The sequence below is a fragment of the Lethenteron reissneri genome, chromosome 10, assembly GCF_015708825.2.
Source record: "Lethenteron reissneri isolate LAM-NWPU_2019-01 chromosome 10, ASM1570882v1, whole genome shotgun sequence".
NCBI classification, from domain to species: Eukaryota; Metazoa; Chordata; class Hyperoartia; order Petromyzontiformes; family Petromyzontidae; genus Lethenteron; species Lethenteron reissneri.
This window is the reverse complement of record NC_083788.1, coordinates 11,346,611-11,374,035: the sequence shown is the minus strand read 5'-3', so window position 1 is coordinate 11,374,035 and position 27,425 is coordinate 11,346,611. Positions and strand designations below refer to the sequence as shown.

At 51.1% G+C, this 27,425-nt stretch overlaps 1 protein-coding gene across 1 annotated transcript; it reads right to left on the bottom strand.

Moving 5' to 3' along the window:
• Positions 1-221: 221 nt before the first annotated feature.
• LOC133340624 (voltage-dependent calcium channel gamma-3 subunit-like) lies at positions 222-27,425 on the bottom strand. Its single transcript, XM_061548999.1, has 3 exons — positions 27,131-27,425; positions 12,870-12,956; positions 222-11,881 (listed from the first exon to the last, which is right to left on the bottom strand). Exons 1-3 carry the CDS (start codon positions 27,351-27,353, stop codon positions 11,181-11,183), a joined length of 1,011 nt encoding a protein of 336 aa, XP_061404983.1. The 5' UTR covers positions 27,354-27,425; the 3' UTR covers positions 222-11,180.

The window sequence follows — 27,425 nt, the reverse complement described above, 5'->3', positions numbered from 1 at the left end:
GGGCTGGTAGGTGAGTGGGGTGGGCTGGTAGGTGAGTGGGGTGGGCTGGTAGGTGAGTGAGGTGGGCTGGTAGGTGAGAGGGGTGGGCTGGTAGGTGAGTGAGGTGGGGAGGTAGGTGAGTGGGGTGGGCTGGTAGGTGAGTGAGGTGGACAGGTAGGTGAATGAGCATGGGTGAGTCATCCGAGTACTTCACCAAACACAGAATGGAAAGAGCCACGGTGGAATTTCACAACAGCATATTCATTACATATTACACCATCATATATTATAATAATTCACACTCATACAAATGTGTATAGCAATAGCCCTCTATAACGGTTATGACCTGCGCCGTTAATGTAACGATTGTACACGTAAGAATATGAATAACAATATTAGCTGTAGTAGTAGTAGTAACAATTATAATCGTAAGTGATAATATCGGTAATAATTCTCGTAAACATTAGTCATGGGTCTCGTGGTGTGGGTGTCCGGGCACACGTGACACGCACAGAGACGCCGTAACGACCGGGCTCCTCCACAGGCGGGCGGCACAGAAACATCGCTGGCAGTACAAGATAAAAACGAAGCAAAATAAAACCATACTCTTTGGTTCTGTCGGTAAAGTCACGTAGGTGACAAAAAAATAAAATAAAAATAAATTAGAATTAAAAAAATTTAATGAATCATTTTGTATTTTACATTTTTGTTCCACCTCGGTGACTTTAAAAAATAAAGAAAAAGTAAAACAATTATTTTTATTTTTTCACCTCCGTGACTTTAAATAAGAAAGAAAAAAGTAAAACAATTATTTTTATTTTTTCACCCACGTGACTTTACCGAACGAACCAAAGAGTATGGATCCTTGCAGTCACGAAAACTTCAAATCCAGAACAAAATAAAACCCTCAAAAATCTGATTTTTGATACTTCCGAATAATGTCCAACGCTGTAATAACGTGGTAGCGCGTTCTACCAATGATATGAATGCCCAAATGATTTGGGGGCCACTTTGTTGAGCTATCGCTTCTGAAAAGTTAATACTCAAGCGTGGGCTCTGCCTGGTAGGATGGAGATGGCTTAGTGTTGTATTTGTTTGTGTTGGGGTGATGTGTTTACCTTTCTTGTACTTTGCATTGCTGACATGTTTTTTGTAACTGCTTGTTGTTGAAACGTTCTTACATCTGTGAAAAAGAGCTTTACTGCTCATCGGATTCCTCCGAGTGACGTCACTCGACACCACCCCCTCCCCACCTCTCCCCGCCCACGTGACTCCACTTCAATGGCGAGAAAGGGGCGTGACGGCCGATGACGTCAACGCACGTGGCGTCACAATCTCGGATGAAATCCCAAAGGAAAAGCGAAGATCGTCCCGAAATTTCACACGCAGGCCAGATTCTTTTCGGAGAAACTTTGTTTCTTTTTTTGTCGGGTTAATGGTCTGAAGATTGAGAACACTCATCCCCTCCCAGTTTGAAGCTTCGCCAGTGGGAATTGTAAATAGATATGTAGATTAAATCGCAATCTCGTATTGCTCGTAAGCCAGCAACTACACGTCTGAAGTTCGACAGCGATTCGAGTCTCGCGCAAATTACAAGATATTATTCGGAATATAAGACGCACTCGCCCTCCTGTATTTGGAAACAAACGTTGAGGAGGGTGGCGGGGGGGGGGTGAAGGTGCGTCTTATAATACGGTAGCCGTGTGTGTGCGGCCTTTCATAGGGTTGCTACTCGTTAACAGCACTTGCCCCAACAGTCTGCTAAGGCTATACGGGAGGGGGGGGGGGTCTTTTGTCTTTGTGTGCGTCTTTTCGGAGCGTCCAATAACCCAGGGAATACGGAATCGAGTGCGACCCTAAGGCCGATAGAAAGCGCGCTGCCAGTTACCAATAATCTTATTTTTGTAGTTTTAGAAAGTAACTCATGACGTTGCTATTCCGCTACCGATTGTGACTTTGAAGTTTTTTGTTTTTTTAAACCATTGACGAAGCTTCAACAGGGTAAGAGTTGGGCTTGGTTATTTTTCTTTTTAACACGTAGGCATTCGCGACTAATATTATTCATAATATAGGTTTTCGGGCCAGATCGCGATTGAATTAAATGATGACGTCACCCTGATGCTTTCTCTATTTAAGACCGGAAGCAACAGGAGAGCTTCACCATTCTTGCCCGATGAAACTGATTGTAATTATCAGCGAAACGTCGTACTACTCAAATTTTAAAATGCTGTCGATTCTCTCTTCAACACACCGGTGGGCTAAAGAAGTGAATTATTTTGTCCTTTGAAAAACGTGACACATTTTTTACTGTTTGGTCGTGTCGGGTGGTGGAGGGTTACGACACATTTATAAATAACGCGATCTGACCCAAACACCTTTATTATTAATCTTTTTGTTTTGTTTGAATCTTCCTTTCTGTCGTGGCCAGGGCTCAATTTCATCCCGGAACAATCCGGAACGCTGTTCCGTGAATTACTTTGGCATCCTGCCCACGCCCACCCACCATTACTTATCCTCATCATGTTTTAGTTTCTAGTCCTCGTAATGATTTTACGAATGTCGGGTGCAATGCTGGAGGAGGATTGTTCTGGAGAGGCGTATGTTGGCACTCTAGTGGTAGTGCCTTACGCCGGCAATCGCTTTTACTCCAAGCCAGCCGCTAAATCAGCGTTCCCGGAAAAAAGTTGAGTGACAAATGAAGCCTCGGCTCTTACATTTGGTGACTCTCGGTGCTGAAGCATCATCATCAACATCATCATCATCAACAACATGATCATCAACAACAAAATAAATAAAGTTTGCAGTAAACACGCCCGGGACACGTGGGACATGACGAGTTGACCACCGACTGCGCGTCATTTGCCGAGGCCACAAAAAAAACCACACAAGACGAAGCGAGGGATTTGGTCACGAGTGGCCGGTCAACCAATGGGAGCGCGAATCTCCTTTAGCCCTAACTCCCGATCCGTAACCGCAACCCTGAAGACTGGAAGGCTGTGGCACTCCCTGGGGGCCACCCCCCCATGCCCCCCCCCCGTAAGCGTTGGCAGATGGCGCAGAGTCGCAGAGTCTCGGTGGGAATCCCCGGGCGAATATGCGGTGATTCCCCCCCCAATGGAAGGGAAGGCTTTCTTCCTCACTGATCCCTCAGCCTCGGCACCGAAACTCCGGCCCCAATTCTGAAATTCTGAACTATGGCCTCCTATTCACCCTGGTCTCTCTCACTCACCTTGGCCTCTCAGCCATAACCCGAACTAACCCTCATCCTTAACCCGAATGCGAACCCTAAGCATAACCCACCCCCCACCAACCGTAACTTTTAACATTCACCATAACCTTAGCCCTAAGCCTAATCTTAACCAATCTGCTAAACTTAGCCGTCACCCAGTCGCTAGCCCTAACCCTAACGCTATCCATAACCATTGTCCCAATGTCAGACATATCTTAAACGCTAGCCCTAACGCTAGCCCTAAACATTGTCCCAATGTTAGACCTAACATGAACGCTAGCCCTAACCCTAACGCTATCCATAGCCATTGTCCCAATGTCAGACATATCCTGAACGCTAGCCCTAACCCTAACGCTAGCCCTGACCATTAACCCAATGTTAGACCTATCCTGAATGCTAGCCCTAACCCTAACGCTAGCCCTAAACATTAACCCAATGTTAGACCTAGCCTGAACGCTATTCCCTAACACTGAACGCTAAACCACTACCCTATCCCCAACCTCACCGTAACCCTTGTGCCCAGCCCTCCTCGCCCTCGTGCTGTCTCTCATCCTCACCCTGACCCAGGTCACTCGTTTGCAAAAAAACGCCACTCCACCCTTGGCCTCTTCATTTCTCACCCTGGGTGACTTAGCCACAGCATCGACCGCGGTCGATCAACTGCTGGATGAAACGGCCTGCCGCCTCCTAACGATCATGGCGGGTGTCTTTTTTCATCCGTCGGCCACCGGCGCGCTCGCTCATTGCGTCGCCATCACCGTCATCATCATCACCGTCATCATCATCACTGTCATCATCGTCATCATCACCGTCGTCATCGTCATCATCATCACCGTCATCATCATCACTGTCATCATCACCGTCGTCATCATTACCATGACCGCGACACTGATATTCGATCTGGTGAAATGTAAACAAACCCAAATAAATTCAACACATTTGGCAATCGCGCCGCGCGCGCGCACGTGTGTGGCTTTAAAAGTAAACGTTTAAAACGGGCGACGTTTCGGGCGATGGCCCTTTTCTCCACGGCAAATGGCCCTTTCGTCGTGACACAAGACGGGGCATTGCCCGAAACGTCAATCGTTGTGTGTTTTACCCTATGAGGGCGAGGTGAACTGTACGCATGTTGGGATTGTCAATCAACAACCAACAGCAGCAGCAGCTCGAGGAAGATCCAGGACGAGACAAAGCGATTTGTACTCCAGCGAGCGTTCAGCCTCCTTACAGCCCTGAGCCGGTCATCACATGTCCACATTCCTATGACGGGTACGAGTCCATCCATCGGGAAATACCTGGTGACTTCCCGACAAAGCGGTGCTCGTTTTATCCCCCCCCCCCCCGAAGCGATGATGGGCTGAGTCAACAACTCACCGCCCAACCAGGATTTGACCTCGAACGCATCAGATTGCGAGCCGCTCACTCTACCGCTGACTCACTGGCCGGTTAAGAACAGCAACAACAACAACAACAACAACCTGCAACAGCAACAAACAACGTATAAACTTACATTTCCGCAAAATATCAAGGTGACAATCTTAATTTGAAGCTTGCGTGACTGCAGGAATCCATACTGTTTGGTTCTTTCGGTAAAGTCACGTCGGTGCGAAATAAAATCAATCACGACGTTTCGGGCGCAACGCCCAAGCGTCCGTCATCGGGTGAGACGTGTTTCATTTTATTTCACACCCACGTGACTTTACCGAAAGAACCAAAGAGTATCAAGGTGACATCTTTGTTGTGTTGTCGCAACTGGCGTCGTGACGATCAAAACGCAGCTCCGGCAAATGAAAGAATTAAAAACCTTGCAGCGCGCTGCACCGTCAAACCCGCTTCTGCCCGCAAGTGGGTGGGGGGGGGGGCGTGTTCCCCGGTGTTGACCGAGAGCCTCACTCAGTCAACAAAAAAACGTCTCGCATTGACCTGGTCCCGACGGCGTGAATCAGTCCTCTCGTCCGCTTTGGAAGAGATAGATTCAGTGGAGGGAAGGAGGAGGAGGGGGAGTAGGAGGGTGTGGGGTTGGAGGAGTGCTTGGGTGGGTGGGGGGAAGAGGAGGGAGTGAAACAGGAGGCGAAATCTATTCTCGATTCGGTCCCTTTCAGCTAAACGCCACACAAAGAGAAGACCAAGCACGGCTCTTCTCTGTTGTAGCTACGCTCCCTTTGACTGGCTCTTTCGGCTCAGACACGTGACCTGAATTGTGACGTCACTCGCGCGTCACGACGACTCTCCGGCCGTGGGACGCGTCTGCGTGCTTGTGCGGCGGTGGTTTGTGTCTTTTGCTTTGCTGCGTTTCAAACGAGTCGAGCGTTTGGTGCGCCCGCGAGCCCGGCACACGCCGTCAAGGGCCGCAGCTGCGAGCGCCGTTGCGCTTTGCGATCGTCGCGTAGACGAGGTCACGTCGCGTGATCGTCGCCTCGAAACGACTGGGCGATGACGACGACGACGATGAGTTCCGCACGGCATTGTGGGAGCGAGGCGTAGGAGGAAGAGAGAGAGGGTGGGTGGGTGGGGGGATGAGGGTGAGGAATACTTCCAGCAGCAACGACTCGTCGATATAATCGAAAGGTTGTAATCGACTTCAATGTTTTCATTTGGTTTCACTGAGAGGCTTCGTAATCGTCACGATCTCGATGCTCGCTTTGGCAGTCGTTTGCAACCGGCTAACGGCTTGCTGATGAGCGATCGTACCGGTTCAAGGCAGAGATTGGGGGGGAGGGGGAGGGGGGCGCGGGGGACGGGGGGGGGTGTTCCTTTACCCAGGATGCCGTGCGGTCTGAGTTTTATTTCACCTCTTAGCTGGGTCCACACACGAGCGATCGATCGATCCACGCAACAAAAACATCTCTCTCGAAAATCGCCTGCGACGGCTTTGCCCACGCCTGAGCAACTGGTTGCGCAACAAGGGCGTGGCTGGGAGGGGGGGCGTGGTTAACGTTCGTGGCCACGCCTTCTACAACATAGCTCCGCCCCTTTCCTCGTTAGCTCCACCCCCCACCCACCCACCCACTCACCCACACTAGCCACTGTGCATGATGTTGAAATGCTGCAAATCCCAGTGCAGATCGACGTTCGAAAGTGTGCGGAGTCTGCCTCCTCGACTGTGAGCCAACCGGTTGCGCAACTCCTCGCAACCGGTTGCGGCGTCGTCAACATATAAGCGGTTCGGTTGCATGCAACCAAGCCTGCGCAACCGATCGGATCCTAAACGCCCATGCATTGCAAGAAGGTTAACGCATTGCTGGATACACTGTCGCCTTAAAAAGGGAGATAGAAGATAAACATTGAATCGGCGACGTTTCTGGCAATGACCCTTCTCGTGCACGTGCTATGAAGGGCCACTGCCCGAAACGTCGCCTGTAATATTTATTTATTTCCCGTTTAAGGCCACAGCCTGATAGAGGAACGTGTTGAAGTCTTTTCTTTTCCCATTAACCGTGCTTGTGCACCACTGCCAACGCAGCAGCGGTGGCAGCAACATCACCAAATAATTTCGCTTACACTTGGGCAAGCCGCCACCGAGTAGACATCCGTGGAAGTTCCATCGCGATGGTCGCAATGGAAGTGGCGGGAGGTGTGTGGGGGAGGGTATTGTTTGGGCAGCACCCGCGGATTTCCACACAGCGGTGAAGCTATTTTGACAACAGGCGAATGGGGGGGGGGGGGGGTTATTTATGACGCGACTCGACAGCGCTCGGGTGTGGACCGCCGCCCTCAGTGCGGCGAGTCGAGCGACGTTTAAATAAGTACACCCCTCTACTTACGAACACTCGACTTACGAACTTTCAGAGATACGAACAGACCTGGTCCCTCATGTCAAGTTGTCTGTTCGGACCGAGAGTCGTTAGTTCAACCGCCGCGCAATAGACGGCGGTGGTGGCATCTACATCTGCGGAACGTGAAGAACCAGTGGCGTCTACATCTACGGGAGATAATACAACTTTGAAAGCCATTCCCCATATTTAGTGTACACGCCGTAGAACGTGTTTGGATTCGACGGGAGTAAAGTTGGACTTACGAAACAAATCGACTTACGAACAGACCTCTGCAAATCTAACTCGTTCGTAAGTCGAGGAGTCCCGGAATGTCGTTAGAACGTTGTACGGACTACGTACCATCTCCTCGACAAGTGGAATCGACGGGAGTAAAGTTGGACCTACGAAACAAATCGACTTACGAACGGACCTCTAGAACCTAACTCGTTCGTAAGTCGAGGAGTCCCTGTATGTTGTTATAACGTTGTACGGTATACGTGCCAGCTCCTCAACAAGTGGAATCGACGGGAGTAAAGTTGGACCTACGGAACAAATCGACTTACGAACAGACCTCTGCAAATCTAACTCGTTCGCAAGTAGAGGAGCCCCTGTACCTGCGAGGGGGGTGGAGGTGTTTTTTCCTTGTTTTTTTGTAAATCGGCGTTCCTTGCCAACAGCAGACGGCCTCTTTGCTTCCGAACGGAACCGCGGTTCAGAACCACAAACTGTAAACGTAGGTCGCTGAGCACATCAGCCACGCGGCGCGTGCAAGTCGACCGACCGCACGCCACGACATCGATGGATAACTGAGCCGGCAAACTCTACTACAAGTCCACGTGATAAATCGGCGCACATTAGGTCCGACATTGTATCTCAGAGAGGGCCGACGTACATTAAGGTCAACGTATGCTATAATTCGACGCATATTAAGTCTACTTAGAACTCGACGTACGGTTTTCTATAAGTCGACGTTAAGCCCGGTGAGACATACAGATTTCTTAAGTCGGTACATTTCCTAAGTGGTCGAGACATCGTGTTTTCCTCTCTCTCTCACTCACTCTCTAACTCGACACCCACCTCCTAAAAGGTCGACGCGCTGTGCCCACGTTAAGTACGGGCTATTATTTAGTAATAGACACATCGTAGTCAAACCGAAAGACGACAACGAAGGCCTACCGTTGATAACAACACGGATATATGGCTGTGGTTACAAGACACAGTGTATAAATAACCGCACATTCTGTAAACACCACGTCACGGATCCTACGCGCACATTGTGCAAACGCGTCACAGGGTAGACATCCGCGGAAGCTCCGTCTATGGCGGCGAGGGTGATAGTGGAGGAAGGGGGGGGGGGGGAGTTGTGGAGCTTCCGTGGATTTCTACGCATCGTGAAGCTTTTTTTGTTTTGATACATGGCGATAGAGGCGAGTCGAGTTTATTTTTGACACGACTCGACAGCGCTTGGAAAACGAAGAGCATCGGCCTATGGCTATGTCACAGACACACACACACACGCGCGCGCGCACAGACACACAGGAAGAGATACACACACACGCACGCAGAGGTATACATGCACACGTACACAAGCACATAGGCACACAGTCAACACACACGCGCGCGCACGGGTGTACACACACACGCACGGAGATATACGTGCACACGTACGTACACACATGTTTTACAAACACGCGCAGAGGTACACGTTCACAGGTACACACAGAGATACAAAGACACGTACACAGCAACGCCCACGCAGATGGAGAAGACGAATAACCCTTTGTTTACTGCTGAGCAAAGTGTTGTTAGCGAGCACCTGTTAAGGCCCGGACGGCGCTAGAATGAATGGCGCGGCCAGCCCCACGCTCTGGCACCAGCGCGAATATCGTTACACCGCACCGGGGACTCTTTTGAAGGCTGAGCCGACCAAGTGGAAGCCCACGACTGGTTCAGATAACACTGGTCAACACACTTTTTCTGGCAAAAAGGTATTCCAACGGTTTCAATGTAATTTTGGGGTGCCGATTCCAAATCTGGAATCAGTTTTTGTCTATCACATCAGGTTTTTGAGATATCAAATATTGCATTTTCAATAAAAACTGCAGAAGAAAAATATTAAATGAATGTGGATATGTACATAAAATTATATTATAAACACACTATCCTCAAAATACAGCACCATATTTTCACACTAAAGCAGTCACTGACTCGCAACAACTTGCAATCATAAGTGACAGAGTTAATTTCGGGTAAAATCAATGAAAATGGGGAATGCCGATAGCATACAAATGAGATGTGATAGCGCAAATCTGAGATCAGATTTGGAATCAGTACCCTGAAATTAGTCTAAAACAGCTGCAAAAGTCCAGGCCAGAAAAAAAATGTTTTTTTTGTTGTTGACCAGTGTAATCGTCACCGGTGTTGGCCGTGAGCGGGAATCGTAAAACCCGGGCCGACGGATTCGTAGCGCGGCGTAGCGCTGAAACCGCCACACCACCGCTGCACAGGCAGCCGTACACAGGTACGCGCGCGCACTCCAAGCAGGGCCGGATTAAGGCGTGGTAGGGCTTGAGGGGAAGCAAGCCCAGGTGCCTCCGCCAGCTGGAAGGCCTCCAGAGATTAAGTGAAACGTTATCTCACTTGTGAATGCTGAATTCTGTTGTTGTTGTTGTTGGCCTTGTAAAGGTAAATTTTATTTTTCTTCAACTTTGTTTTCCTTTTGATAAGATTACTGGGGGCCTCACAGTACACTGTAGCCCAAGGGCCTATAACATCTTAGTTCGGCCCTGACTCCAACCACACACATTGACGCGTCCCCCGGCCATTCCTGTTGCTGTCCAAGGTGCTGAGCCGAGCCAGGCAGTCATGGACGTCAGCCGCACGAAACGTTTTGTAATTTGACCGCTGTGCGGCAGCGGTGGTGGCAGCGGTGGTGATTTTGGTGGCGGTGGTGATTGTGGCGGCGGTGGTGGTTGTGGTGGTTGTGGCGGCGGTGGTGGTTGTGGTGGTTGTGGTGGCGGTGGTGATTGTGGTGGCGGTGGTGGCGGTGGTGATTGTGGTGGCAGTGGTGGCAGTGGTGATTGTGGTGGCGGTGGTGGAGTTGGTGATTGCGTTGATGGTGGTGGCGGCAGTGGTGATTATGGTGATGGTGGTGGCGGTGGTGGCGGTGGTGGCGGCGGTGGTGGCGGTGTTGGTGGCGGTGGTGGCGGTGGTGGTTGTGGTGGCGGTGGTGGTGGTTGTGGTGGCAGTGGTGGCGGTGGTGATTGTGGTGGCGGTGGTGATTGTGGTGATGGTGGTGGCGGCGGTGGCGATGGTGTTGGCGGTGACATCACGTGGCCTGTGCCAGGGCTGAGCTCGGAGCGAAGTCGAGCGCAGAGGGCGAGGGATCACCGGTTGGAGACTGGGTAGGTTTAGAGGGCAGTTCGATTTTGGGATTGGCGTAGTGTAAAGGATATAGTCAGGAGTAGAGTTAGGGATTGGGTTATGACTCGGGATATGGGTGACGTTATGGTAAGAGGAAGCTTTCATGGTTACAGATTCGTTTACAGGAAGCATTAGGTCTAGGGGGTTAGGGTTTAGGGGTAGGCTATAGGTAACGGGGGTATGTCTCGGGTGTAATCCAATTTATGACTTCACTCCTGAAACCATTGTCACGCTGAGCTCCAATCGCACAGCGGATCATTTGTTTCCGGTCTTCGCTGTCGATGCGGCGCTACGTGACAGCCACTGACATCCGCCAAAGGGCCACAAGTGGAGAGACTCGCGGAGCGCAACCGGAGGGCCGGGGTACAGCTGACCACACACACGCACACTCACTCAGCAGCCGTGGGCCAAGGGCAGCCGAGAGGCTAAAGCACGGGAGGACGGTGGCTCGGACAGGCGCGCAGAGACGCAGACCCCGCGAGTGGCAGACAAACCCCCCGGAGAGAGGCACAGAGACAGATTGCTCGGAAGAGGCAATCGACATTGAGACACCCACACACGCGCGCACGCCCACGGGGACGAGACGTTCGGGTGAGCGAGCTGGACAGACGGCCGGTGATTGCGGACGCGTGAACAGACTGTCGGACACAAAAAAAAGAAAACTCGTGAACGGACAGCCGGACGGACAGACAGACAGACAAACGGACAGACATTTGGTCGATTAAACAGACAGATGGGCAGACCGAGCAGAGGACACGCGGACGCGCGCGCGCACGCGGAGACACCGCCCAGTCTCACACGGGCGTCGTCCTCCGATTCCCCGCCGTCCCAAACAGCGACTCTTTGAGCTCCAGCGGGAAGCAGCTGCCGGAGCCAAACACGGCCCCGGTCGCGTCGCGTTCACAGTCGAAGCTGCCTCCGACGCCGCCGCCGCTCCCGGTCGTTTCGTGCGGCGGGACCGACGCCGCCGCCGCCGCCGCCGCGTCGCCCGTGAGCGTGTAGAGCGAGATGCCAGCCGGCAGCTTGGGCGCCGCGAAGGGCGGCAGAGCGAGCGCCGAGGCGGCGCTCGACGCGGACGAACGCCGCCGCTGACGGAAGCGGTGGCTGGGCAGGCGGGCCAGGGCGGCGGCGCGCTTGGCGAGGAAGGCCGGGCGGCTGGCGCTGCGTGCCTGGCGGAGGGTGTCCACGTAGGTGTGCACGATGAGCACGCCGATGGTCTCGGCGACGATGAAGGAGAGGGCGCCGAAGTAGAAGGACCAGCCGTACGAGTAGCTGCTCTTCTTGGGGTCGCCCTTGCCCGGGTCGCCCGAGTTGCTCGAGATGTAGACGATGATGCCGATGATGTTGGCGAGACCCGCCGCCACGAACGAGATGCCCGCGCCCAGGATGAGGTTGTGCTTCGAGCGGTAGAACTCGCTGCCCGCCACGCACAGCCCGCCGCACAGGAGCAGCGTCACGCTCAGGATGGGGAAGGCGCTCGAGGAACGCATCATGCCTGGGGAGGGAAGGGGGGAGGGGGCGACACGGCGGGTGGTGTTGGTGCCCCGTGAGATGCGACGCTCACGGCAGACGAGCGGAGCGCCCGGAGGCTGAAACACAACAGCAAGCTGGCACTGTAGGGGGGGGCACAGGTGGTGCATCGGCCAGTCGTCTCAGTCAGTCGACCCGTGGCACCTGCTGGGTCTGTCCCGTGACCTCCTGCCAGCGGGCGTTCTACACTTCGCGTGGCCTAAAAATGTACCTAGCCTGGCACAAGCGCCGTTGTCATGTCACCGCCACTTAGTGGCGAATGGCGGTTGTTGTTGTTAGACGGAACATATTGGCTCAGGAATGGGGGGGGGGGGTGCAGTGCCGCTCGGTTTAAATAGCCCAGGGTCCCAAAGTGCCTAACGTCACACCCCGTCCCAACCATTCCGATGGCCAGCTGTAGTTTTCTGCTTTTTTCTTTTTTAGCCGAGGGGATCTCCTGGCGGCAGCTGTCCCTGTGCGGCGGCCCAGGGTGACGCAGCGTCGGCCCGCAAGTGGGCATTCGTCCGTCAGTCGGAGGACGATGTTATTGGTTATTCCAATCGATAAAATAATTCGTTCGTGAGCAAATTTCATCTTTGGCAAATGTAAACATCATTCTCAACGTGGAGGGAAGGGGAAAGAAAAAAAAGGTAAGTGCGCTTTAAGGAGGCACGACGCATCGTGGAGAGAATGAATGATGGCTCCTGTTCAAGAATAGCGATGGGAGGGGCTGCCACGCTTTGGAACACATTCTGCGAGCACCTCCGCCGAGGATTTGGATCGATAGCATTGGCTCGTGCGCCGGTGCTAGGTGGATTTAATTCCGTGACAGGATGGTGAGTGATGGCGACGGTTTTGGGAAGGCTCTCTTCCAGCAGTGGATTGATCATGGCTCGAGATGATGATGCTGATGATGCTGATGATGGATCTGTGGCGGGCGGGCGGCATGCGGGAGCGAGCGTGCGTGGCCTTACGCAGGAGGTACTCGGCCATGTCCTTATTGTCGTAGTCGTTCTCCTCCGGGAAGTGATCAATCTTCCTGCACACGCCCACGTTCGAACCTGCATAGCCGTCACCGCCAGCAGCAGCAGTAGCAGCAGCAGTAGCAGCAGCAGTAGCAGCAGCAGCAGCATCATCATTGCCATCCAAGTCATCATCATGAGTAGTATCATCATCATCATCATCATCACAGTCATAATCATTATCTGCATAATCATCAGCAGCAGCAGCATCATCATTGCCATCCAAGTCATCATCATGAGTAGTATCATCATCATCACAGTCATAATCATTATCTGCATAATCATCATCAGCAGCAGCATCATCATTGCCATCCAAGTCATCATCATGAGTAGCATCATCATTATCATCATCACAGTCATAATCATTATCTGCATAATCATCATCTGCATCCAATTCATCATCCTTACCATCCAAATCATCATCATGAGTATCCTATTCACAATCCCAGTCATAATCATCATCGACATCTAATTCATCATCATGATCTGCATCTAATTAATCGTCATCAACCACGTCATCATCATCATCATCATCCAAGTCGTCAAAGTCAGCATCATCATCGTTACGATACGAGTTATCATCATTGTTAAAGTTATTCAAGTACTAAAATAAATATATTCATCAATAACGCTGCCCTAAAAATAATATACTGTACAGTATATAAAATGGACGATGTTTCGGGTAATAACCCTTCTTCATAGCCAAGGGATGTCAATAGAGTAACACAACAACAAACACACGTAGAGTATTACTCTCTATCTCATTCATATGCCAAAACAAGAATCGCTTTTTATTATTCTAAACAGAATATGTACGAATGTGTTACATTGCTTACGTGCAGGGGACAGATAATGTGAAGGAGGTGCATGCTCTCTGCTTATTTATTTTTAAAACAATCACTATTATTGCCATTAACATTTGTAAAAGTGGCGCATTTCGTCCGTAGATCGCAACGCGATGGAGCGCAGCAAATAAAGAGAAACTGCAGGGGTACACGACCAGAACCAGGCAGGGGGGGGTAAAGACCAATTTAAAGAGATGAGTTGTACAAGACGACGCTTCAGTCGCTCTCACAACTCCGATTTGTGGCTTATTGACAATGGCAACGCGTCCCAACGTCTGGGAGCAGCGCAGTGGCAAAAGCCCTATCGCCGTTTTTTGTTTGTTGTATTTGTAACCGATATTCTTAGGTTTTTTCGGTAAAGTCACGTAGGTAAAACATTTTAATTAATAAAAGTAAAATAAAAATAAAATAAAAATCACGACGATTCGGAGGCAACACAAGCTTCCGTCTTCAGGTGAAACAGTCACATCACGATTGCCGTTTCAAGTAAATTAATACTTTAATTAATTTTAATTTAAAAAAATTACCTACGTGACTTTACCGAAAAAACCTAAGAATATGAATCCTTGCAGTCACGAAAGCTTCAAATCTAGAATTTGTAACCGATGTTAAACGCCTTGAGTGAAGGCGCTCTATAAATATATAAAACGTAAGATAAGGATCAGGAAGAGAAGATGTCAGGAACATCGTTGGAGTATATTTTGCGACTTATATCCGCAATGATTATGCTGCGTTATCTATTACTCTCTAGATCGTTATCATCATCATCATCTACTTTCAGTCATAGAGCCCGCAGTTGGCATGTATTCCTCGTGGCCGCGTGGAATTTTTTCCGGGTCTTCCCGTTTTGCCCTCCACATGCAGAATCAACACCACGCGTTTGGAGTATTCGGCTGATATATATTTCCACACGATGGTCAGCCACTTCGTTGAGCTATCATTTGCGTGATAGCCAAGTCGCTTCTCAAAAGAAAAAAAAACCTCCACAGCTCAGTGGGGCATTTACCTAGAAAAACAAGAAACCAATCACGCCGTCCGCGTGTCCACATTTGGCATCGCCGCCCGCGAGTGCCGTTCAGCACCCGGGACAGCGCCTCGCGCCGTTGGCTTCTGATGGGAGCGAATTCGCATGCGACATTTGGGTCCTCGAGAGGGTGACGTCACCAGCTATTACTATTTAAACGGCTTTTTATTTATTTATTTTAGCAGGTAAGGACCACTGAGCTATATTGACAATTTCTTTAGAAGATAGCTGGCTATATTTCGATTTAAAGCTTTCGTGACTGCAGGGATTCATCTTCTTGGTTCTTTCGTTAAAGTCACGTAGAATGGAAATAATAAAATAATAAAAATAAAACAATAAAATAATTCTCACGACGTTTCGGCCACAACGCAAGCAGCCGTCCTCAGGTGAAGAACAGGTCTGCTTGCGTTGTGGCCGAAACGTCGTGAAAATTATTTTATGTTTTATTTTTATTATTTTATTATTTCCATTCTACGTGACTTTACCGAAAGAACCAAGAAGATAGCTGGCTATCACAAATGATAGCTCAACGAAGTGGCTTATCGTGTGGCCATTTCTAGCAGCCAAATACTCTAAAACGCGTGACGTTGATTCGAAATGTGGAGGGGAAAACCCGGAGGACCCGGAGAACACGCAAACTCCAAATATACAGCAGCAGGCGTCTGGGTCGAGATCCAACCCACGACCTCCTGTATACCAGGCGAGATAGTTAACATCTCGCCAGCGTGGGACCCCTCTCGCCCAGCGCAAAGAAACGGCACCAAAGGGGTTTTAAACATTCTAATTTGAAGTCATGAGGCTCGTTAGGGTCAATGTCATTGTTGCCATCACGCCTAGCCACCGCTTCCTTCCTTCTGCACGATCGTTCACAGGCGGGTTTCAAAAGTCCACAACTTGACCTCCACAATCTGCTCGTTTGCAGTGTCTCCGTTGCGACCTTCACCTGGCCTCAACTCTTCCGACCACAATGGGCACGTCCTTGAAGGGCCGATCTTACAGTCTCGTCGCTGCATAGGGCCTTCGTAAGTCAGCGGTTCTCAGCTCGTGTGGTCCGTGCCACCCTGAAGTCACGTCAAAGCCTTTCAGGGGAGGTGGGGGAGGGGAGGGGCGGCGGTGGGATGGCTGCGGCATGGACACCGTGCAGGAGAAATGTCAAATGTTCGCGGGCAACGACAGCGCCGACGTTGCAGTCACGAAGCACGGGAATGCACAACACGAATGAAATGCCTCGATCACACCGCGCTCATCGGAGGCGTCTACTGCTGCCTTAGTCAAATGCGGTGGGGGCTGGAGGAAGGAGGGAGGGGGTGGGGGACTTGGGGACCAGTTTTATTGATTTGGGCTGGGTGGCGGGGGGCGCTATACCACACAATTAAAGAACCACAATGTCTTAGCTGTTCCCCCCCTCGGCCCCCTCGGATCTCGGGTTGCTACTTACCCGTCTCGGTAACCCGCACCGCCCCAACCGGTCCCGTCCCGAGTCCAACAAACCCCGCAGCAAATTTCGATTTAAAGCTTTCGTGACTGCAGGGATTCATCTTCTTGGTTCTTTCGGTAAAGTCACGTAGAATGGAAAAAATAAAATAATAAAAATAAAACATAATAAAATAATTCTCACGACGTTTCGGCCACAACGCAAGCGTCTGAATGTCTCCCCGACAGACCTGGTCTTCACCTGAGGACGGCTGCTTGCGTTGTGGCCGAAACGTCGTGAGAATTATTTTATTGTTTTATTTTATTATTTTATTATTTCCATTCTACGTGACTTTACCGAAAGAACCAAGAAGATAAACCCCGCAGCACTTTCCGTAACCCCTCCAAGTTTGCTGAGCCTTTAAGAATAGGCGTTTTACCCTTCACGGCAATAGAACAGGAGGTGCTAATATGTTAAAAGCACCAAACTCGAACTTTTTGCAAGGAATCATGTCTGTATTAACCACACGTACTTGTGGTGAACATGGGGGGGAGGGGGAGGGGGTGGCGGATTGGCCAAATATTTACGTGGAATAGAAATCAGGCTTGAGATTAAGTGAGGCTTAAATTAGGCTTTCATCATCATCAAGGCGATACTGATATTGTTTTAAGAGAAGCCTGCTTCACACCGAGCTTATCCTACATAACAGAAACTCAAGGCAACTCATCTTCTTGGTTCTTTCGGTAAAGTCACGTAGAAGGGAAATAATAAAATAATAAAAATAAAACATAATAAAATAATTCTCACGACGTTTCGGCCACAACGCAAGCAGCCGTCCTCAGGTGAAGAACATGTCTGTAGGAAAGACAGTGTCTGAATGACACTGTCTTTCCGACAGACCTGTTCTTCAGACGCTGTCTTTCCGACAGACCTGTTCTTCACCTGAGGACGGCTGCTTGCGTTGTGGCCGAAACGTCGTGAGAATTGTATTTTATTATGTTTTATTTTTATTATTTTATTATTTCCCTTCTACGTGACTTTACCGAAAGAACCAAGAAGTTGAATCCCTGCAGTCACGAAAGCTTTAAATCGAAATTCAAGGCAACTCGTCAATGACACTGCCCTATAAAAGGGGATATAATATAACGTGTGTAATAGGCGACGTTTCGGGCAGTGGCCCTTCTTCATGGGCCATAGGTCTTTCTCTCGGTGGCCGAGTGTTTGGCCCATGAGGCAGGGCCATTTTCCGAAACGTCGCCGAAAAAATATATACACATATTATATTCGTACTGAGAGTGAAGAGCATTTGGGGTAGAGGTCGTCCTTATGGTAGGGGGGTAGGGGTGGTGGGGTGTTTGGAGGGGGTGGGTGGGGGTTGTGGGGTGATATTGTGCATCGCCGAAACAAATGACATAACCCTAAAACTGCAACCTCCTCCTGACCTTTAACCTTCACCACCCCCCCCATCTCCACACTCGCGCCCCCACCACCACCACCACCCCCTCCATCCCTCTTCCACACCACGGCCCCCCTCCCCTCCCCCACCCACCGCCCATCTCTCGATCCCCGCGGGATCCCAGAACCGGTCCAGACCGCATCCGCGAGGCACACAAAGCGGCGTCACCGGCACGGGGACAGGCGCGCGGGTCGCGTGACGGAGGGCCGGCATGCAGAACCACGCATTGCGCGTGTGTGTGTGTGTGTGAGTGTGCCTGTGTGAGTGAGTGTGTGAGTGCGAGTGCGTGTGTGAGTGTGTGAGTGTGTGTGTGAGTGTGTGTGTGTGTACGTGTGTGTGAGTGAGTGCGTGTGTGCGTGTGTGAGTGTGTGAGTGTGTGCGTGAGTGTGTGTGTGCGTGTGTGTGTGAGTGTGTGCGTGAGTGTGTGTGTGCGTGTGTGTGTGTGAGTGTGTGAGTGAGTGTGTGAGTGTGTGTGCGTGTGCGAGTGCGAGTGTGTGTGAGTGCGTGTGTGAGTGTGTGTGAGTGTGTGAGTGTGTATGTGAGTGTGTGTGAGTGTGTGAGTTCGAGTGCGTGTGTGAGTGTGTGTGTGTGCGTGTGTGTGAGTGTGTGTGTGAGTGTGTGTGAGTGTGTGTGAGTGTGTGCGTGCGTGTGAGTGTGTGAGTGTGTGTGTGAGTGTGTGCGTGAGTGTGTGTGCGAGTGTGTGAGTGCGAGTGTGTGTGTGAGTGCGTGTGTGAGTGTGTGTGTGAGTGCGTGTGTGAGTGAGTGTGTGAGTTCGAGTGCGTGTGTGAGTGTGTGTGCGTGTGTGAGTGCGTGTGTGAGGGTGTGTGTGAGTGCGTGTGTGAATGCGTGTGTGAGGGTGTGTGTGAGTGCGTGTGTGAGGGTGTGTGTGAGTGCGTGTGTGAGTGAGTATGTGAGTGTGTGCGTGAGTGTGTGAGTGTGTGCGTGTGTGAGGGTGTGAGTGTGCGTGCGTGTGTGAGTGTGTGTGTGAGTGTGTGAGTGTGTGCGTGAGTGTGTGCGTGAGTGTGTGTGAGTGCGAGTGTGTGTGTGTGAGTGTGTGAGTGCGAGTGTGTGTGTGTGAGTGCGTGTATGAGTGAGTGCGAGTGTGTGCGTGCGTGTGTGCGTGCGTGTGTGAGTGCGTGAGTGTGTGTGTAAGTGTGTGTGTGTGAGTGCGTGTATGAGTGAGTGTGTGAGTGCGAGTGTGTGCGTGCGTGTGTGCGTGCGTGTGTGAGTGCGTGAGTGTGTGTGTGAGTGTGTGTGTGAGTGCGTGCGTGCGTGTGTGTGAGTGGGTGTGTCTGTGTGTGTGTGGGGAGCGGTAGTGTAGCGGTTAGTGCTACATTGCGTTATGAACCCGGCGACCCGGTTTCGATTCCCGCTCACGGCCAACACCAGTGACGATCATCTGAACCGGTCCCGGGCCTCCCCTAGGTCGACTCAGCCTCAAATGAGTACCTGGTGCGGTGTGTAAACATCGCCACTGGGGAGGAAAAGGCGGCCGGGCGTGGTGCTGGCCACCCACCCCCTCGTGTGCCTTCATCGGTGATCGCTAACAGCACTTGCCCCAACAGTCTGTCAAGGCTACACGGGGGATCTTTGTCTTTTTGTTTGATCATGGACAGAGGGCGACAACCAAACAATGACCCGCCCTGACTGGACATCTGTGAACAACAAAGGAGCTGTGGAGCTCACCGGATTCCTCAAACGTAAATAAATATTCCGATTTTGAAACAAGAAGAGCCAATTTTTTGTTTTCGAATTCGGTATTCAAGAGTCGCATACGAATCTTTTCACCAATAACGGTCGCGAAGCAGTGCCCGCAACGGGCCGGCGATCATGGGTCAGACAAATTCTCGCGCGCGATCACCGCTATAATGAGGCCACGGACTCTCTTTGTGTTGTTTCGGCGCTTACACAACAACGACAACAACAACAACAGCGACAACAACAAGCACACGTTTCTGCCAACAGGACGACCGGCCAAGGTCAAAGTTGTTGTTCTATTGATGCCCGAGCGTGCGTCCGTTGTTTGTTGTTGTTTTTTTACCGTAAACAGAATATAGCACGGAACAAAATTGCGGAAATATCTTCTCCACTGCGACGCAACATGCGGTTTGTACGCAGCAGTTGGGCAAGTTGCCACGAAAAGATATTACAATTAAATCATGATTATTACTTTGTGGGCAAGGTTTCAAGGTCGTGTGGCTGACCTTGAGGGCTTGTCAGCCTTTGAGCGGAGAGTGATTTAATATTCCCCGGCGTTTTGGCTTTCTGTGTAAACTTGCCAAATGGATGAATCTTCTCGGCCGATGCAGCTACTGCCGAGTATTACACTGATAGATTGGCGTGAGCTACAGTATCGAAGACTGTATGTACCTGCATGTGCTTCCGATTAGCACGGTTGGCTATACGTCAAGAAATTCAACATGCACACGTACCGCTTATAGACTGCCTGTGTCCTATATAGACCGCATGTACTCTATATAGAGCGCATGTTAGTATTTAAAGGCTGTATTATTATATAGATTGTAGGCACTCCGGAGACGACAATATTTTAGACTCTTTGTAGACCGCATGTGCCCTTTATAAACATCGTACCCTCTGTGAACTGCACCCTTTCTAGACTGTATGGATACCCTAAGGCGCGTTATACTGGTAGGAACCCACTGGTTCCACCATCCCACAGGAGATTATTGTGTCCGTCCGTCGTGCAGGGAGGGGCTGGGTGGGGAGGGAGGGGCTGGGTAGGGAGGGGAGGGAGGGAGGGTGGGGAGGGGCTGGGTGGGGAGGGAGGGGCTGGGTAGGGAGGAGAGGGAAGGGAGGGTGGGGAGGGGCTGGGTGGGGAGGGAGGGGCTGGGTGGTAAGGAGAGAGTGGGGAGGGGCTGGGTGGGGAGGGTGGGGCTGGGTGGGGGTGGGAGGGGTGGGGCTGGGTGGAGAGGGGCTGGTCACCCTGTGGTGCCCTTATAAAACTCAACGTTTCACATACTCACGCCGGCTTGTGCCCGCCCTCACAGTCGGGCATATTTGCGCAATACACCACGCCGCCGTTGACCTTGGCCATTGACCGAGCAACCCAACGTTCCTACCAGCTCCCTCCGCAGGGATGTGTCCTTTACAGTCCGTGTCAACCGTTCATAGACTGTAGGTATTCGATTGCCTGGGTCTACTCTGTCGGGGGGGGGGGGGGGGGGGCTCCTCTCGGCAGGCTCGCTGATGATCCCCGATGCGAACGAAAACCCCCATTCAACAACGTCACTCTGCCCTCCCCTCGTTGCCGACGATCTCCAAACGAGAGCGAAACGCCGACTTCCACCCACAGTGCTTCTGCCACGCGCACCCATTCGTTTCAACGTCCGTCCGCCTGGCTGTCTGTCGGCCTGCGAGATTTACATTACCGTGTCACTCATCTTATCTGCCCGTAGACATTAACGGGCTGTCGTGGCGGGCTGGGGATGTAAGGAATTAGTAGGGTAAGTATGGGGGCGATGTGGTGGTGGTGGGGGGGGCTTCTCCCTCCCCCCCCTACCCTTCTCACTTGACGATGCCAGGCTATAATATCGCCCCCCCCCCTCTACCCACCCCGCTCCACTTCGCTCGTCCGTCATCCAACATCGCGACAAGGACGTTCCAGCCAGTCAGATTTGAGCGCGCAGGGCGTTCGAGAGCGACATGGCCAAGTCGTAGGGGTTCCTTCCTGGGCCGCTCGCAGAGAACTGCGATTCTGAATCGTCGCCACCACCTCCACGTGGCTTGCTGACTCAATTCGGGTGGATGTGGAAGAGTTGAAGATGATTATGAATCCGACAATCAGCGTGCATACTCTTAGTTCTTTCGGTAAAGTCACGTAGGTAAAAAATTCAATAAAAATTAATAAAAAATAAAAAAAATAATCATAAATCTTTTTATGTAATTTTTATTTCATTTTTTTACCAACGTGACTTTACCGAAATAACCAAGAGTATGAATCCTTGCAGTCACGGAAGCTTCAAATCTAGAATCAGAGTGCAGGTTACAAACATTTCGGATGGATCCGGTATGTGGTGGTCCCTCCCCCCTTTCTTATATTTCGGATTGAAACGACATCCGGTGATGACGTCACAATAAAGTTCGTCCCTTCAGCGTCCCCCCCCCCCCCGCGAAATTGTGTCACGTGGTGTCACGGGGTGACGTCACTACCGTTAGCACGAAGACATTTTAACACGAGGACAGAATGGACACGATTTTAAAATCCGATATGTTTAAAAAATGTTTTTTTACCAGACGCTCACCCCTCTCACACCCTACACCCTCCACCTGATGTAGGGTTCCGATTTGAATCAACAACTGATCACTATTATTGTTTTACATTGCGGTGAATGTAGCGGCCTCCAGCGGTTGCAGAGGTGATTGTGAGCCCATTACATACGACTATTACTGAATAGAGAGAGGGAAAAAAAGACAATCGATGTTTTATCCATCACAATTCGATGTGTGAGCTAGAAGACCTCATAGTAATCGATTAATCGTTACGTCATAGCTATAACATTCGGCAGCCTGGGAGAGCCCATTACTGCATTCGCGATGGGAGGGGGGGCGCTGGCTGGAGGGGAAGAGGCGGGGGATGACTGCAAGTGGTCGAGTCTGAGCCATATATGAGCATGGACGGAGCCAAAGTCTCCACAAACACCTGACTGGGCAAAACAATCCGTGCTCGGCACCCAATAGCGTGACTGCCAGCGAGTTATGAGCGCGTGCTTAGACTGTGAAGATGGGCCACTGTCTAAAACGTTGTCTATTTTGTATTTCTTTAACACATCCCTGCGGAGGGAACTGGTAGGAACGTTGGGTTGCTCGGTCAATGGCCAGGGTCAACGGCGGCGTGGTGTATTCCGCAAATATGCCCGGCTGTGAGGGCGGGCACAAGCCGGCGTGAGTAGGTTAAACGTTGAGTTTTATAAGGGCACCACGGGGTGAGCAGCCCCTCCCCACCCAGCCCCACCCTCCCCTCCCCCCACCCAGCCCCACCCACCCTCCCCACCCAGCCCCTCCCCACCCTCCCCTCTCTACCCAGTCCCACCCCTCCCATTTTTGGATGCACGACGGACGGACACAATAATCCCCTGTGGGCTGGTGTAACCAGGAGATTCTTACTAGTATAAGGCTCCAGTCTTGTTGATGAATGTGTTGAGTTGTATTTCTAGCAATGCTGTTAACTATCCGGATTATTAGACGCAGCTGCATTTATTTTCAAGCAAAATGTTAGGGCGGAGGGGGGTACGTATTATAATTCGCTAGGTGTCCGTGCGTGTGCGAGACCGGATTTGAAACACTTTATTGGATCTTATCTGGTAAAATAAAAAGTGTTAAAGTTTATATTTTAAAAAAAAAGTTGCCATTAGCTTTATTAACACCGGACACAAATTTGGGAGTGCGTCTTCATTTTCGGACCGTCTTATAATCCGTAAAAAAAACGTCATTTATCATTGATTGAAAATCGAGATCAATTATTTATTCAGCAAAGCCTCACTGAGTCTTAATACCACATTCCCGGGGGGGGGGGGTGTTCTTGCTACACGAGGAGGAAACCTGAGCTATCAGTAATCAATGAATACTCCGCCACAGAATTAATGATAAATTATGTTTCACATTCTTGGTTCTTTCGGTAAAGTCACGTGAAAAAAACACCTGAGGACGGCTGCTTGTGTTGTGGCCGAAACGTCGTGAGAATTTTATTATATTATGTTTTATTTTTATTACTTTAGTATTTCCCTTCTACGTGACTTTACCGAAAGAACCAAGAAGATGAATCCCTGCAGTCACGAAAGCTTCAAATCGAAAAATAAATTATGTTAATTCACAAGGCAGCCAATATGGGGGTGGGGGGGCTTTTTAGATCCGATCGACAAATCGTCTCTTGATATCCAGAAATCACGTGACAGGAATTACTTTAGCGAGTAAAAAATGCGCATTAAAAATGTCACAGCTTGATCCATCCTTGAACACAGAGACGCGGGAAAATGTAATGGATCGATTCCCGATTAATCGAGCATTATGGAATCGTAAAAAAAACGTCGATTCCTGTTCCAGTATTCCTTATATGGGCAAAGCCACGCCCAATAACTCCACATACGGGCCTAAAACATTATCAACATTTATCATTAATTATGTGGCAGATTCATTTTATCCTTCGATTTAAAGCTTTCGTGACTGCAGGGATTCATCTTCTTGATTCTTTCGGTAAAGTCATGGACGGCTGCTTGCGTTGTGGCCGAAACGTCGTGAGAATTATTTTATTATGTTTTATTTTATTATTTTATTATTTCCATTCTACGTGACTTTACCGAAAGAACCAAGAAGATCATTTTATCCTGTTAAAGAGCAACACGGGTGGGGTGGCTAAATCGGATGACCACGCCCTCCACTGCATAGCCCCCCGCCCCCTTTCTAATTAGCCCCGCCCACTCGTGTCCCACCTGATGACGGAGACTTGTGTTGTCTCCGAAACGTCGTGATTTTATTGTTTTATTTGTTTATTAATTTTAATTTCATTTTTTCACCTACGTGACTTTACCGAAAGAACTAAGAGTATGAATCCTTGCAGTCACGAATACTTAAAATCTAGAATTAGAGCGTTAGTTATTGTTTTGTGTTCTTCGCTAATGCGTCACGTGGTGTTCAAACGCGTGGCTCCAAATCGCCGAGCGAGCAACTGGTCCGAGCAACTGGTCCCAGAGACGTCCACGCAAGGATCGACTGTTCTATCGCTCAGGTGTCGACACGGCCAGTGGAGTAACGGTGAATCATTCACATTTTAATATTCATGAAATATATATTCTTAACGTGCCGACACAAATACACCCATAATAAGTCAGCCACACACATACACAAAGGCAAAGACCTCCCGTATAGCCTTCACCAGACTGCTGGGGCAAGTGCTGTTAGCGAGCACCTATGAAGGCCGGAACGGCGCACGAGGGGGTGGGTGGCCAGCACCACGCCCGGCCGCCTTTGTCTCCCCCAGCGTTGATGTTTACACACCACACCAGGTACTCATTAATGCCTAATCGACCTCGGGGAGGTTCAGGACCGGTTCAGATATTCGTCACTGATTTTGGCTGTCGGTGGGCATCAGCGTCAGACGCACAATCCAATTCCCCACCGCCTCCCACGCTCACCTCCACCCTCACACATCAGCTCACCTCACATACACACTCACCCTCACCTCACACACACACTCACCTCACACACACACACTCACCTAACACACACACACACTCACCTCACACACACACACACATTCCATCACCTCCACCCTCACACATCACCTCACCTCACACACACACACTCCCTCACCTCACATACACACACTATCTCACACACACACACATTCACTCACCTCACACACACACACTCCCTCACCTCACACACACACACATTCCATCACCTCCACTCTCACACATCACCTCACCCCACATACACACTCACCCTCACCTCACACACACACACATTACCTCACCTCCACTCTCACACATCACCTCACCTCACACACACTCCCTCACCTCACACACACACACATTCTATCACCTCCACTCTCACACATCACCTCACCTCACACACACACACTCCCTCACCTCACACACACACACACACATTCCATCACCTCCACTCTCACACATCACCTCACCTCACACACACACACACATTCCCTCACCTCACACACACACACACTCCCTCACCTCACACACACACACACTCCCTCACCTCACACACACACACATTACCTCACCTCACACACACACACATTACCTCACCTCACACACACACACATTACCTCACCTCACACACACACACACTCCCTCACCTCACACACACACACATTACCTCACCTCACACACACACACACTCCCTCACCTCACACACACACACACTCCCTCACCTCACACACACACACATTCCCTCACCTCACACACACACACATTACCTCACCTCACACACACACACACACACTCCCTCACCTCACACACACACACACATTACCTCACCTCACACACACACACACTCCCTCACCTCACACACACACACATTCCCTCACCTCACACACACACACATTACCTCACCTCACACACACACATTCCCTCACCTCCACCCTCACACATTACCTCACCTCACACACACACACACTCCCTCACCTCACACACACTCCCTCACCTCACACACACACACTCCCTCACCTCACACACACACACTCCCTCACCTCCACCCTCACACATTACCTCACCTCACACACACACACATTACCTCACCTCACACACACACTCACTCACCTCACACATACACATTCCTCACCCATCCCAACCTCTCACCATTCAAGCAACAGGTCCTCCACATCCCCACCTCACACACATTCCCTCACCCTCACCTCTACTCTCACCCACAATCGCTCACCCGCCATCACCATCATCACATCCTCACACACATTCCCTCACCTCTACTCTCACCCACAATCGCTCACCCGCCATCACCATCATCACATCCTCACACACACCTCTACCCTCACCACCACCACCACCACCATCACCCCAAGTTCTCTCTGTCTCTCTCACTCGTCCCCTCTCCCTCCAGACAGCATCCCATCCTCTCAAACTCCTCTACCCTCACCATCACCACCACCACCATCACTACCTCCCCCTCTCACTCGTCTCCTCACCCTCCAGACAGCATCCCATCCTCTCTCACACCTCTACCCTCACCACCACCATCACCACCACCACCACCACCACCTCCCTCTCTCACTCGTCTCCTCACCCTCCAGACAGCATCCCATCTTCTCACACACCTCTACTCTCACCACCATCACCATCACCCAAGCTCTCCCTGTCTCGCTCACTCGTCTCCTCACCCTCCAGGCAGCATCCCCTCCTCTCACACACACCTCTACCCTCACCACCACCATCACCATCACCACCACCACCTCCCCCTCTCACTCGTCTCCTCACCCTCCAGGCAGCATCCCCTCCTCTCACACACCTCTACTCTCACCATCACCATCACCACCATCACCACCCTCTCTCACTCGTCTCCTCACCCTCCAGGCAGCATCCCATCCTCTCACAAACCTCTACCCTCACCACCACCACCATCACCACCACCATCACCACCACCACCATCACCACCACCCTCTCTCACTCGTCTCCTCACCCTCCAGGCAGCATCCCCTCCTCTCACACACCTCTACTCTCACCATCACCATCACCACCATCACCACCCTCTCTCACTCGTCTCCTCACCCTCCAGGCAGCATCCCATCCTCTCACACACCTCTACCCTCACCACCACCACCATCACCACCACCATCACCACCACCACCACCATCACCACCCTCTCTCACTCGTCTCCTCACCCTCCAGGCAGCATCCCATCCTCTCACACACCTCTACCCTCACCACCACCACCATCACCACCACCACCACCACCACCACCCTCTCTCACTCGTCTCCTCACCCTCCAGGCAGCAGGTCCTCCACAGCCCCGAGTGGGTGCGCACCTCCTCGGCCCTGCGCGCCGCCGTTTCGTTGTCGTCGTGGGGTCGCGACCGGCAGGTGCCCCGCGCGTACAGCCAGTAGTCCGTGCCTACGGCGATGGTCATGAGGCTGAAGGCCGTGAAGGCTCCCACGGTGGTGAGTGTCCCGCGCACGCCTCGCTCGCACGGGCCCACGCTGCCCATGATGCATTCCCACTGCCGACAACGACGCTGCTGCTGCTGCTGCCCTGTGCACCTCGCCTGGTCGCCGCTGTT